Raw genomic sequence first — 14,910 nt, 5'->3', positions numbered from 1 at the left:
AAGTGTTAACGACAAAATTAATCATTGTTACGGAAATGAAATAATACAGTACGATCCCAGTTGTGTCAGTTAACATCGTAACCAGCCAGAAGCTCATCGCCATCAAATTCAGAGGTACGATCATCTTCAACTCTATAATTATATATTTTAATTTCACTTCATAAGCCTTCTTGCAATAGAGTTAACGATGCGTTGACGAATCGACGAAAATCATTGGCAACTTTCACAATCTCCTTATGATAAACGCAGTGTAATATTAAAACAATGAGTCAGGTAAATGACAAAGTGTGCACAATATATTTTTCAATTGGGCAAGCTTGGCCTTATTAATTAATTGGTCTGCGAAGTATGACAAAATACCGAAGTAAGTACTACAAACACAAGGACTACCGATAATACGTTTTAAGCAATTTCTGGTCTTGAAAGTCGGAAATGGTAAGTCGCGTCTACTGTCATTGTCACTATGCTGAAAGTTTTGAAAAAATATTTGATCAACTTTAAGAATGTAATAGCTCTGAACGCTCGTTCACTATTATCATGCAACGGAATAAATAATAAAGATTGAAAGAAGTTGTACGATGATATCTGTTTTTATATGTTTATAAAGCAAAGAGTTATTAATATTATAACATTGTTTTTATATTGCAAGGTACTTTTATTGATCGCGATAAAAATGCACTTGAATTTATTAGCAATGATAAAAAAATGTATATTTTTCCAAGGGAAAATGCTGGTCATTTATTTTAATAAATCATTTTTATTAAGCTGTTGTTTACTAAATAACTTTTTCATTTTAGTAGAAAACGTTTTTTAAATAAGATGTCATAAACAATTGATAAACCGTAGGATTGTTTACTTGCAAGTACCACACTGAAAAGCCTATGTTGAACATTGTTTACACAATAGCAAGATATGTGTATATATAATATCCAAGAATGAGCAGTAACGATGTCCTAACTTTAAATTTCAATAAGATTAAAGATCAATTAAAGATCAATTGGAAATAAAAAAATTGAAAATTTATAATTTAAATAGCGAAAGTTTAACGCAGTGAACAATGATATTGAAATATACCTCTCAACTACAAGAAATAAATAAATGTGTATATGTATGACTAATATTTATTCATCTACAAGTATACATCAGTTTTAAAATTAAAATGCTATTATCTTTTTGAGATATGAGCAAAGACAACATTATATTTAATTTATAACAAATAACAATTAAATTTTGTTAACTTATAATTTCGTACAAGATTGTAAATTTAATTATCAATAGTAATATCAATACTAATATTAAATGTATACTCAGCTTAAGTAGTGAAAATGCATTTGTTTTAGAAACGCTTCAAGAAAATAATTTCATTTTGTAATACTTCATTTATTCGTTATTAATTCACATAAAATTTCATAGTGAATCGTAATGAACAGCATGCACAATATCTAACTATAATAGAATTCCAACTATGTCATCATATTACGATAAACTCAAATTTAAAAAAAACGTTCATTAACAAGCAGTTAGAAAAGAAAATAATAAAGTTCATTTTTGTACAGCTGTACAAAAATCGCTGCAATCACTAAGGAATCTTCTTCTTAGAAACAGCACTCAATAGATCATCCTTGATCTCGACGCTCAAATCACGGAACTCGGGTGTGTTAACGTAGTCGCCTAAACGATTGATTACACAATCCATAGCTCTGGCATTCAACACCGAAGCATTATAAGTCTTGGCGAGATTGAGATACTCGAGTGCATTTTCGAATTTGATTTTCTGGGCGAGTGTCTTCTCGACGATAGCCTTTAGTCCGGGAAGCGCGTACTTCTCGGCTGCTTTGAGCAGTTCAACCGGCATTTTGTCGAGATCGTTGACTTTGCCGGTATATATGAAGCGCAGCATTTCTCTCATAGCCTCGTACCTGACGTCTTTGACACCGACGAGGCTGCGCTTCTTCTCGGCAGTCTCGTGGTTAGCGAACAACTGCTCGAACACCTGACTGCGCGTGGTCAGGATGTTCTTGTGCGCACGAATTTTTTTCTCACCGATGATGAACGACACGTCGCTGTAGATCTCGCTCTCCAACAGCTTTTCCATGTCGTCCGACAAAGCTTTTAGCTCGGCGTTCAAGTTCACAGTTGCGTGACTAGCGGAAGTTATAGCAGTCGACTTGATGTTCCTGTTTGGCGCTCCAACGCCGTCCTGCGACGTGCTTTTCTCGCCGAGGCCGAGTCTGCTGAATTTCGCGCAAAGCATCGAGTCCTGGAATCTGATCTCGCAGGTGATGATCAGACTATCGTTCATCAGTAGATTCATACTGCCGTCGGTGATGAGATTCTGCTGTACGAAGTCGATGATGCCGCAGAAATGCAAATTTTTGTCGAACTTTGCCTTGGTCACGCGTTGAAAGACGCGCTCGCGCCTACTGCTCAGAATGGCAAAAATTACCGATGCTGTCATTGGAAATTCATCCAGATAATCCAAATACACCGCCATGTAACTTCTGTATCCTTCACGATCATAATTCTTGCTTAGTCTCAAACGCCAATGCAGGACGTTGTTTGCATAGACAGTTAGCAATTCCGGCGAATTCAAATCGTTTCTGTTGCCCTCAAAGTAAGCTGTGAATTGCTTGACCTTCCATTTGATTGTGAACGTACTCGACGATTCTAAATCGCCGTTGCACACGTTGACGTTCATTTTGATAGAAAAAAATTCTTTTTCGTAACTCGCGCACTGCAAGAAACTGTACACTGCACCCAAGTGAAATTCGCGCAAGCGCGTAATACAGAAAATGGGTGAACACGTGCAGGGCGGCAGTGATTCAAATTACCGGTAATGCGTAGGTCAGCTACCACAGCGAAGCTACTTCGCCAACTGACTAGTGTATAACTAACAGACTCGACTTATTTGCACACACTGATTGAGTGTCGACAGCTCTATGCTCTCTTTGTTGTTGTCGCACGCGTAAATAAAACAAGTGTTCAAGGTGATTGGCTTTATTTTGAAATTTACTCTTGTTATATCGTACACATACTTTTACTTTTAACAATTCGCATATTTTTATTACAACTCTTGTAATTTAATTAATTAAAAAGTTCTTTGATATTATTTCTATTTTAATAAATACAGCTTTAAATAAGATTTATTAAACTGAATTTTGTAAAACTTTTGTTTAACCACTTAATACCACATCTTAAAATAAGTTTTTATATCATGTTTTTTTCAATGTATATAAAAAAACTATTTACTAATAATAATTACACATTTATAGATTATGGAAAGTTTGAAATATACTAAAAAACATTTTCAACTCAAAATTCATAAGTAAAAAAAGTTATTATGTTTTTTTTTGAAAGTAAAAACCCTAACATAAAATAAAACCATTATAAAGGTATGCGCTAACGCTTGTTAATATAATGTTTGAGGTTGAAATGATTTCCGGTGGCATTTAAGACTTAATTAGGCATATGGTAGAAAACCAAATTACAACAATGGATTAAAATATATGGATTCAGTAGAGATTTATTTAAACTATTTCTTATCCAGAATAAAAAAATTTTTTTAAATCATTAGGTAATTGTAAATAAATGTAAGAATGTTTATCGCTACAACAATGATAGCATCCAAAAACGATGCATATGTAACAAAATATATCCATTATAAAAATAAATATTTTCCTAGCGTAATTACCTGTAACTACACAGGCACTCGATCCCAAGGATCGTTTATGAAAACCCGTTCTTACTTACAAAAACAATGAAGGCACAAATGTGAAGGCATAAGTAAAAGTAGTCTACACCTTTTTATGACATGTTGATATTAATTGCAAGCTGGGAATCTCTGTAACAGATGTTAGAAACAATAATTAGATGCTGCTTTTTAATTACGAAATAAAATATTCGCTTTCGCAGTAATCAAACTTAGGTAGTAGCAAAAAAAATAATATCTAAAATTGTAAGATTCATTGATTTTTATTTAATTACTTATACAAAAGCTAAGAAACACGTTGACAATTTGTGAATTTAAAAAAATGATTGGATATCAATTTAGAAAACATTATCCAATTTTCAACATCTTCTTACCTATTATAAGGCCATTTTCCCAACATCACAGCGCAGAATCTGAAAAATAAAATGATTTTAAAAATTAGATTGCATATTAAATAATGAATAAAACTTTTGATAGTAGTTTAAAATTCAGTAGTAGCAAATACATAGCAAAAATCATAGCATTCATTAATTTTAGTTTACATCATTCAAATAATTTAGAATACAAAATACAAATACACTATTTTTATAAAGTGGTTGAACAAATTGACATTAATTATTATAAGAATTAAAAAAGATAATATACTCACTATTGAGAATGTGGGTTCATGTTTGAAACACCAGGTAACAGTCTGTAAACTATAAATAATTTTTCTACAATTAGATATTTTTTTGTAAATTAATATAATTTAGTTTTGTATTTAATTGGATTTCAGTAGTAGCAAATACATATATTTAAAAATCACGGCAATCATTTGTTTTGGTTTACATCATTTACTTCGCGAAACTATTAAATGACTAATATCAATTTCGTAAATAAAATTAAAATAGAGGATACAAAATAATTATTAAGATTGGTAGCCATAGATAGATATTTGTTTTCACCTTTTGCTGTAGAACTGTTCCAGCAATTTTTGGATAAAAAAACTAAGTCATATTATTTATTAAAATTTGTCAATAAAAATAATTATTAACAAGAGAATTAATATATTGGAAAATCAAATAAAAAATATATAAAAAAACTAATCATGACAATTAGAGATCTTGGAATTGACTAATCTCATCATGAACAATTTTTTTTCTTAAAATTAAATGTCCTTGGATAGTAACACATACATACCAAAATGTTTATAGATTTCTGTTCTGCTTTCTAACTGTAAATGCAATAAAATTTCTGCGGAACCTCTGAAACATAACAATCAAATAGTTATTTTTCTGAGTAATATTTATGTTTATATCAATAAGAATCAATAACATTTTCAGATAGCAAATACAGAATAATCATGGCAATCAGAGATCTTGGTGGATGCTAATATCATCATTTGAATTTTAAATTAATATTTTTGGAAAATATCCACTTACATACCTCCGTTATGATACAGGAAATGTAGTAAAATGATTGAATAATATTGATTTTTATTGAACAATTCATTATTGGACTATTTGATAAAATTCTTGTGAAACACCTGAAATATAAAAATCAATTTTTTATTTATCTGAGCAATATCAGATACCCATCATCGCTAAAATCAATACTATTTTCAGATAGCAAATACAGAATAATCATGGCAATCAGAGATCTTGGTGGTTGCCAATATCATCATTTGAACTTAAAATTATTATTTTTGGAAATCTCCACTTACATACCTCCATTATGATACAGGAAATGTAGTAAAATGATTGAATAGTATTAATTTTTATTGAACAATTCATTATTGGACTATTTGATGAAATTCTTGTGAAACACCTGAAATATAAAAATCAATTTCTTATTTATCTGAGCAATATCAGATACCCATCATCGATAAAATCAATACTATTTTCAGATAGCAAATACAGAATAATCATGGCAATCAGAGATCTTGGTGGTTGCTAATATCATCATTTAGGATTTAAGTTAATATTTTTGATAATAAAATTACAAAATTTTTTATGCTTACATTATTTTTATTGTGCTATCTCCAATAGTATAACTTTGAAAAAATAATGTCCCAAAAGCCGTTGAATTGTCAGTAATTAACAGAATGAACACGAGAGTCTAAAAACGAAAATGCTTAATTAATATCTTATATTTTTTTAATGTTTACTTCAATATTCTTAAACAATAATCAGATTAGCAAATACAGCAATAATCATAGCAATCATTGATTTTGGTGGTTAATGATATCATCATTTTTATATACAGTAAAATTTATATTCGTGATATATCAACTTCATATACTTACAGTGGTTCCATTACATATCCATAACCCTGATTTTTCTATTTAATTTTTATCCAAATAATGATTTGAGAACTTTTAGTTTCCTGTGAAAACATATGTGATATTAACTAGGTTCTAGGCGTTTTGTACTAACGAAATTTGAAATAAATTTTCAGATTAGCAAATACAATAATAATCACGGCAGTCATCGATTTTGGTGGTTAGCAATATCATCATTTGAGTAAATACTATATATTTTTATTATTAAAACCATCAAATTGTGTATACTCACATCAATTAAAAATGACGTAAACAGTTTTTCTCTTCAAATAAATCCTGATTTATGAAATTGTTCTAATAGCCTTCGGTAATTTGAAAATGAGAAACTGTAATAAACAATTCAATTTAACTCATATTTTAATATACTAAAATGTATTTTAATAAATTTTTTGACACTCTGTACGCGCAAACTCGACTTACGCACACTGGGGAAAAAAATCATGCTTCAAATCTCGTCTCGCGCAAGGAGTGTCAAAAAGTAAAGTTAAATACGTAAGAAAATAACTTGAGCTTCGTACAGTCTCTTCACCATCTTTTTGCTTGAGCATAAATGTCCCTACGTAGCTCAAATTACTTTATCTTACTAATATCAAAATGTAATATTTCAGATAGCAAATGCGTGATATAATCACGGCACTCAGAACCCGTGGTAATTATTAGTTACATCATAAAATTTTACTAAGTATGACAATCATATTTATAATTTTACTTACAATATTAGTAGTCCAGATTCTGCAAATACATGTCTTCCAAAATGTAGAATAAATATACACCCATATTTTATAACTAATTTTCTAAATATTACTAGTGCCAATATGATGTAATAAATAAAAATAAAAGCTAGGAAAATACTGTTAACATTTTGCCTTAATTATAAAAACGTTGCATATCACAGGACCTCTGAAACAAAATACAACATCTTTTCAAAATTCTGTCACGTTAAACCAAAATAAACTTTTTTTTATTTGAGTTTTATCAAATTAGCAAACACGATAATAATCATGCCAATCATCGATCTTGGTGGTGAATGGTATCATAATAGTACATTACGATACAAGTGCGGGAAAGAGTTTCTCGTCTCGTGTACCTTTCCATCCTCGCCTCGCTCGGGTGTAAACGCCACACGAGACAAGAATCTACTTTCCCGCACTTGTATCGTAATGTACTATTTTCGATACTCCGTGCGCAAAATGCGTCTTTCCCGCACACTCGGTAGAAAACGTGCGTTGAAAATCACACGTCGTATATCAAAAAATACGGTACGGCACATGTTCGGAAAGAGTTTCTCGTCTCGTGTGACGTTTACACCCGTGCAAGGCGAGGATGGAAACGTCACACGAAACAAGAATCTACTTTCCCGCACTTGTATCGTAATGTACTATTCTTATAATACTTAATTTTATTTCATTTTTTACACTTACATGATGAGCTTAAATTAAAGAGAAATACGATTATGCATTGATTTCGTTTGTAGCAAAAAACACATCATCTGTTGACACATTTAGTAACAGTCTTTGAAGAATATCCCTTCTCGAATGATCACATAGGAGCAATCGCCAAGAGCCGAGCCTCGCGCACATTTCAAGCGCCTCAGAAATATTTGGAGGTTGTAATCCTAAAAATATACGAACATGAAAATCCGAAAATCAAAAAAACTTCGTTTACGTTAATATAAAACTTACCATCAAGAGAGCACAATGTCTCCATTTGCAAGTAGACGTTTTTGAAGACTACTTCTTCAACTCCTGTGCGCTGTACTTCCTTACATACAGCTTGAAGGAAGTACTTTTCCATATCCGAGCAGTGCTTAATGGCTTGGATCTTAGGACTGGCAATCATCTCATCTAGAGCTTGTTTAACGTCGACCATCGAAACAAGTTCACGACCATTCTTCTCTGTTATTTCTGCTGCTCTACGACAGATATCTAAAGCTCTTCGAGCATCACCAGAGACAGCAGCAACTTTTCTATTTGAAACGATTTGAAATTAAATGTAAAATAAAATGAATTGTAGTATAAATTTGAAAATTGTAAATATACCTTGCTACAAGTTGGATGGTTTCACCTCCAAAAGTATTGGCTCCTTTGAGTCTTGACACAACTATCTCTTCTAACTGCTTGAAATTGTAAGGTGGAAATGTCAATCTGGTCAACCCCAAACGTGAAGTAACTTTGCCTATCAAAATTCTTTCTGGTAAATCCATAGTATTTGCTATTGTAACAACAACTAGCTTAGCATTTGCTTTACTAGGCCAATCCAAAAGATTATAAACTACATCTTGACGTTTGGTGCATAGCAGATCCAACTACGACAAAATTATTCTTCAAAATTGCCATAAATAACAGAATGAAATAATGACAAATTCAATATACCTCATCAACAAGTAACAGTGTCATTTTCTTTTTAGAATTAGAATTATTGAATTTGTTCTGCAGCAACTTGTGAGATTCTTCCCAACTTTTAGTATCTCCAGTCATTTGTTTCCAAATTTGAACGTAAGCTTGTCGAGGTTCTGACAGCTTCATACCATTGATGTCTATAAAATCAAAGTCTGACAGTTCACCTTTAATCATTGACTTTTTTAGGCAGCGTATCACCTCGCTAACTGTTGCAGTTTTGCCTGTACCAGGTACTCCACTGATGTAGATGCAGCTGTAAAAGTTCATATGAAATTTCATAAAAAATTTAATTGTAGCAAAAATTTAGTTGTACATGAATCAAAATTACCCTCCACTACCATCTAACAATCGAGCATGTAAAAAAGAGTATATATCGTTGAACTGCTCCTCACGACAAGGCAAGGACTTAGGAAGTACACTCACATGAAGCAAAGCTCTTGCTTTTTGCAAGGGAGTGCTGGGCTTACAAATATTAGTTGTTCTTCTATATTTATCAAGTGATGGAGTACCTACATTTACTCTTGAAATTCTCTTCTTTGGTGTATCCATTGATACATCCAATACTCTCTTGTGAGCCTTCGATGTTGCAGCATTTTTTCTTTGATTCAAATTCTTTTTCCCTTTGAGTTTTTCATGTTCATTAGCACTGTCATAATTAGATTCATCACTTTCATCTCCTTCATAATTATCACTTGAATCTTCACTTTCAATTCTCGTATATTTTGAATAACAGTGACTTTTTGATTTAATTCTTTGAGTCTTTCTTTGTGCCTTATCTTGTTTTTCTGCAAATAATTTTTGAATACTATTTGACGCTGTTAATAGTAATTTATTTACCTTTAATAATAACGTACCTGAACTTTTTGGAGTTCCCATATCTTTATTTATATTTAATTTGCACATATCTTTTGTTGGTGAATATGTTGACTTATCAATATTTCTTACTGGTGTCTGTATTGATTTAGATCTTAATCTTGTACACATCGGAACACTGTTTTCGTTTACATTATTCATTTTATTTTCAACTTCAGATTCTCCACTTTCAGATGTATAGACATTTCTAGAACTTTGCTTATTGATTCTTTTTGTCATAGTTTTGTCTAATTTCTCAAGACATATTTTTAGATTTTTTTTTGTCATATTGTCATCAGAACTGCACCATTCTGTGTACTTTCCTCCATAACTATTTATTGTGCTATTTCTAGTACTTCTTCTAGAACCATTACACATATTCTCTGTATTTACTGAAATTTTGCAAGCCGCAGCACTTCTTGGAGTGCGTCGCACACCTTTTAAGTTAGAATTCTTTTCAGGAGTTTGCAGAATTTCAGTTTCAGACTTTGAACGTTTTGGTGGAGATGAGATTGCATTTGCTTGATGTATTTCATTTTGATCAACATCTGACAGCTGACACTCTAATGGAGTATTTAATTTTATTCTTTTTCTGTGGCTGATTTCAGATACTTGTTTCATTGCTTGTGATTTATTTTTGTGGGTTCCACTTGGAGAAACTGAGATCATGCATTTCGATTCTCTTTCATTATTATCCATGACCTCATCTTCATTGCAATTTATTTTATCAGTAGTGCGTCTCCATTTTCTCGAAGTTTCACTTGATTTGTTTTTAATCTTTTTTCTTTCTTTGGCACCTATTATAAAGTCATGTTCAGTTTCAGGAGTTATCAATTTTAATTTGATTGTATCAGGTACTGGAACGCATATCCAATCCTTACCAGAATACAACTCTTCATCTGAATTATCACTTGATGTTTTCTGTTTTACCTTTTCTTTTTTCCTACTTGGAGTGACTGAAATATGAAAAATTCATAGTATGAATAAAAATATAAAATGTTTAGAAATAAAAAATAAGTTAAATTAACTCACCAGGGTAATCATAAATGTCTTCTAAATCTGTAGAATGGAAGTCTTGGTCATTATTCAGCGACACATTTCCATTGCTTATCATAGATTTATTCCTTGACGGTCTTAGTCCAATATCTATATTTAAATCAAAATAAATTTTGACAATCTTATAAACTACTTGTTTATACACCTTTATCATCAGGTAACTTACTTGATGAATCGATAAAAGGACCCTCATTTACATCAGCCTTCCCCAATCTTGAGCTTGTTCTTCTGTTCATGTTCTCTACTCTGTAAATATAATTGTTAGACCAATTAACTTACAAATAATTTATTGTAAAAAAATGTGACTTGAAAATTCATTATTTGTACAAGATAATTGAACTTTTTCGAATAAACTATAAAATTAGTAAACCACGTGGAAGCCATGGAGGTTTAGAATGCGAAGCATATGCTGTTAACAAATTTAATTACAATGAACGCAAACGAATAGGTATTAAACGATAAAGTCTCGATAGTTACTCGTAAAACTCACGAAATAGTGCAAATATTGCAGCAAAAATTTATCATCCAACAATGAAAACGACTTACCGTGCAGCAAAGGCTGTGTGTAGCACGCAAGCAATCCATTTTGAGCGGGAACCGGAAGTGTTTGAATCGTTTTCTTTATGGCCGTCCCGTTCCTCTTTGCAGTTTGCGACGCGCGCGACATCACACTAAGGGAGTGTCCATACCAGGTACCAGAACTTATAAAATTTTACAGAACTCGGCGAATTATTTTTTAACCTCCAAAAGCAGATGATATTATACTTATATATTATTACAGTACACGCCCGAATTGAAAAGCTCCCTCAAAATTCCTTAAGCCGCGTACTTCATGTCGTTCAATATTCGGTTCCGCTCCACATAAGATCTGTTCGACATATATCCGTTCGATAAATAATTGATCACCTAATTTTAACTTTCAGTTAATAATTCGAAAATCTCAATTTCATCTTTGGTCAAGTTAGATTTCTTTTATTGTCTTACTAATTATATAGCATATTCTATATCATTTAACAGTTACTTATTGTGATAGAATAAAAAAACAGTTATTTATCAATTAATACATTATAGCTTTTTATAAATATTATCATTATTAGAAAAAAATGACGTTATTTTATATATAAAATGCCGTTAATAGAAGACGTCTTTTTTAATAGGGGAGTGAACATGGCGAACAGACCTAATGTGTAGGAAGAGCGAAGATAGAATGACTTGAAGTGCGCGGCTTAGGGTATGCTGATTTTGAGAGAGCTCTTCGATTCGGCTCAGTACTGTGTAATAAGCGTCTGCTTATTAATAAAAACAAAATATAATGTGTTAGTCCAAGAGCTGTTTATTGATTAAATGAATCTTGTCGGACAAAATGAGCGATAATGAAGATGATTTTGTGACTTTTGGAAATGCATTAGAGCCGTTGGACGAAGGTTTGTTGACAAACATCGTACTATTGAAAATTATCATTTAACTCGTTTTTTCTAACAGTATATCCGTTTACTTGTTAATTAATAATTACGAATCATTAATATCACATGTATTTTAAAAGCCAGAATTCGTTCCCTGTCACTCAAACGTTTGTTTGTTCAACTTTTAATTGTTATCACGTTTTATTTTTAGAAAATCTACCAAGAAAAAAACCAGTCACAGTTGAAGAGCAATTTGCATACGATGCACAAGGCAGAAGAAGATTCCACGGAGCATTCACAGGTGGTTTCTCTGCTGGCTACTTCAACACTGTTGGTACTAGAGATGGCTGGCGTCCACAACAATTCAAATCGACAAGAGCAAGTAAGGCTGGTAATGTTGTTCAACGCCCCGAAGATTTCATGGATGAGGAGGATACTGGAGAGTTTGGCATTGCACCAACTGCTATTAGGGCTACTCAAGACTATAGTGATCAGGCTAATAAAGGTACTAAAAGAGAACATGCTAAGGATAGTACTGGGCCTATTCCTGGTACTCCAGTATTAAAAGATATCCTTAAACCAGTCAAGTAAGTTTAATTTCTATTTTATAAGATAAGCTTAATCAAAAAAATCTAGAGTAAACTAAACTTTGTGATATATTTTCAGAGAGCGAGTTGGAGTAACTTTGCTTAAGAAGATGGGTTGGAAACCAGGTCAGGGTGTAGGACCACGACTGACTAAGCAACAAAAGAAACAACAAAAGCAAAGACGAGAAAAAATAAAAATTTATGGCTGTGCTTTACCTAATCAACAAGAAAAAGATAGTGAGAGTGAGTCAGAAGATTCAGACGAGTATGCTGATATTACTTTTGCCCCAGATGATTACGAACCTTATAGGTACACATTAACAAACATTTTATAATATATTTATAAATAAATTGTAATAAATTTAAATATACCTTGTAGGTGTAACCCAAAAGATAATTATTTTGGGATCGGCTACAGTGGCCTAGATCGACGACCGATCTTGGGTCAGCACATTAATTTGTTTGATCCACCAGCATTTAGTATCCAAGATAAAAATAAAAAGCTCTCTATCAAAGGTCAAGCTTTCGGTGTGGGAGCATTTGAAGCTGAAGACGATGATATTTATCATCGCGAAGATATGTCGCGTTACGACTTTGCTCTTGGACCCGAAAAAAAGAAGAGCCGATGGTCAAAAGAAGAGAAGCAGAAGAAAGATTGTATTGAGGGTTTTATATTATGTAAAGAGCCACTGACGCAAAAAAAAATTTTTCCCGCACCCGCGCTGCCTAAGGACTTTCAACCAGTACACAAAGTTAAGAAGAGTAGGTTTTCACCTCTTGTTACTGATAAAAGTCATAGCAAACCTCAGAGGTAACATTATTTATAAATTTTATACTGATTGATGCGAAGAATTATAGTGTACTAAAATTTTATTTTTGCTTTTTTAGGTATGAAATGAACGCAGAAAGTAGAGCGAAAATCATTAACGACGACAGACCGAGTATAATAGATTCCACGAAAGGAGAAAATAAAAATATAAGTGTTGCCGCAAAGCTAATAACTCGAACGTTAAATCTTCATGGTATGGAACAAACGGCAGATCGAGAGAAATTAGAGAAAGAACAAACGAAAAAAAAGTCCATGTCATGGTTAGACAAACTCTCGACCACAACTTTTGTCAAAGGTGAAATTATAGGATCAGATTCCAAAATCAAGGATCGTCAAGATCTGAATTCATCAAAAGAATCTGAAAAATCAGCAGAAATAACGTCAAAGAGGCCGTCGTTTGCTGATCTGGATAAACAGCGTCGTTTCGAACAATATTTAACCTTTACAGAAGCTGAAAAAAAGTATAAATTAACGAGTTTACAACCACTGTCAATGACTGAATGGGAGAGAGATCAGGAGGCTGATGAATTCGAGAAGGTAGCAAAACTGTGCTCACGAATCGATGATAAGACGGAAAAAGCTGAGGAAGAAAAGAAAGAATTAGAAACAAAAGTGAATCTAGAAAGTTTAAGTTTGCACGAGAGAATGACTGCTGCAGCGAAACTTAAAATGTTTGGAAAACTAACAAGAACGGATGTTGAATGGAAACCAGCGAAATTAGTATGTGTGAGATTTAATATTGCCGAACCATTTGTAGGAGTTGCAGAGGAGGGTAAACCCAAGAAAAAATTCTCTATCTTCGACTCACTTACCTGGAACGAGATGGCGAAGTTTGAGAAGGGAAAGAATTTAGATTATGAGTGCGATCCAAGACCTTCCACGTCGTACGAAAATGAAAAGCCTGTGGTCGAGAGACCAGAAAGAAAATCATCGACGGAATTGAGGAAACAGGAATTTGTTGAAGAAACGCCAAAGTCTAAGAAAATGAACAAACCGGAAGAATCAACAGCAACGGCGAATCTAAACCCTCAAGAGAAGAAGGACCTATTCAAGTCTATTTTCCTGAGCAGTAGCGAAGAATCCGAGTCAGAAAACGAACAGTCTAAAGATATAGACGAGGAGAAATGGAAAGCCGCTCTGATAGGCAACTCAGCAGCAGAACAAAATACGCAACGCAATACATCGCCCCCTCGAGGTATTTTTGCCAAACTTGATCTAGACAGTATAACTAAACGACCGGATAAAATGGAAAACAAAGTTGAAAAACAGATTATTGAGAAAATGGAAGTAGACGAAGTCAAAGCGATCCCATCTGATGTTTACGGTCCAGCACTTCCAACTGCACCATTACCAGCACCACCGACAAGTGAATCGGCATTACCAAAACCTAGCAAAGATGAAGTTTGGATTGAGAAAAGTAATAAAAAGAAGTCAAAGAAAGAGAAGAAAAAGCATAAGCACAAGGAACGATCAAAGAGTAAGAGTCGGAAAAAGTCGAAGAAGGATAAGAAACATTGAATGTAACTGTATATTTGTTTCAGTGACGCGTGTGGACAATTATATTGTACAGAATCATATGAAATTGGTTTTAGCGACGAATGATTTGTTCTTTCTTTTGTTTGCGAAACAGAAAAAGTCTATGAATAAATATTTTTTTACAAATCTACATAAAAGCGAGTAATACATTCTTGTTTTTTTTTGGGAGGGGGGGGGAGAGCGAAGGAGACGGAGGTTAAAATTACAGTTCATCTTAGT

General features: G+C 32.8%; 3 protein-coding genes across 6 annotated transcripts; 1 reads left to right on the top strand and 2 right to left on the bottom strand.

Annotated features, from left to right (window-relative positions):
- Positions 1-1,109: 1,109 nt before the first annotated feature.
- Positions 1,110-2,903, bottom strand: LOC131669852 (protein roadkill-like). The gene has a single exon (XM_058945035.1). The coding sequence runs from the start codon at positions 2,696-2,698 to the stop codon at positions 1,580-1,582; it is 1,119 nt and encodes a 372-aa protein (XP_058801018.1). The 5' UTR covers positions 2,699-2,903; the 3' UTR covers positions 1,110-1,579.
- A 391-nt stretch (positions 2,904-3,294) lies between these two features.
- Positions 3,295-11,090, bottom strand: LOC131669850 (origin recognition complex subunit 1-like). 4 transcript variants are annotated; one of them, XM_058945032.1, is made up of 21 exons: positions 10,827-10,870; positions 10,503-10,582; positions 10,313-10,426; positions 10,162-10,236; positions 9,283-10,077; positions 8,757-9,213; positions 8,402-8,681; positions 8,069-8,334; positions 7,712-7,995; positions 7,451-7,644; positions 6,743-6,929; positions 6,262-6,355; positions 5,994-6,073; positions 5,709-5,806; positions 5,416-5,515; positions 5,135-5,234; positions 4,889-4,953; positions 4,654-4,695; positions 4,359-4,407; positions 4,084-4,122; positions 3,295-3,841 (listed from the first exon to the last, which is right to left on the bottom strand). In XM_058945032.1, exons 1-10 carry the CDS (start codon positions 10,859-10,861, stop codon positions 7,481-7,483), a joined length of 2,550 nt encoding a protein of 849 aa, XP_058801015.1. In that variant the 5' UTR covers positions 10,862-10,870; the 3' UTR covers positions 3,295-3,841; positions 4,084-4,122; positions 4,359-4,407; positions 4,654-4,695; positions 4,889-4,953; positions 5,135-5,234; positions 5,416-5,515; positions 5,709-5,806; positions 5,994-6,073; positions 6,262-6,355; positions 6,743-6,929; positions 7,451-7,480. The 4 variants fall into 4 exon arrangements, with proteins under 4 accessions (XP_058801015.1, XP_058801017.1, XP_058801016.1 ...); XM_058945034.1 differs by lacking the exons at positions 4,654-4,695; positions 10,827-10,870 and adding an exon at positions 10,883-11,090 and having other exon boundaries at positions 10,313-10,457; XM_058945033.1 differs by lacking the exons at positions 4,654-4,695; positions 10,827-10,870 and adding an exon at positions 10,883-11,090.
- Positions 11,091-11,542: 452 nt separating this feature from the next.
- LOC131669913 (G patch domain-containing protein 1 homolog) lies at positions 11,543-14,809 on the top strand. Its single transcript, XM_058945115.1, has 5 exons — positions 11,543-11,760; positions 11,951-12,326; positions 12,406-12,636; positions 12,706-13,137; positions 13,215-14,809. The coding sequence occupies exons 1-5, from the start codon at positions 11,700-11,702 to the stop codon at positions 14,671-14,673; spliced, it is 2,559 nt and encodes an 852-aa protein (XP_058801098.1). The 5' UTR covers positions 11,543-11,699; the 3' UTR covers positions 14,674-14,809.
- The last annotated feature ends 101 nt before the right edge of the window (positions 14,810-14,910 follow it).

This window comes from Phymastichus coffea, unplaced genomic scaffold, assembly GCF_024137745.1.
Source record: "Phymastichus coffea isolate CEN01 unplaced genomic scaffold, Cenicafe_Pcof_1.1 PCOF00098, whole genome shotgun sequence".
Taxonomy (NCBI): domain Eukaryota; kingdom Metazoa; phylum Arthropoda; class Insecta; order Hymenoptera; family Eulophidae; genus Phymastichus; species Phymastichus coffea.
Note: the sequence above shows the minus strand (reverse complement) of the source record. Positions and strands in the feature narration are given on the sequence as shown.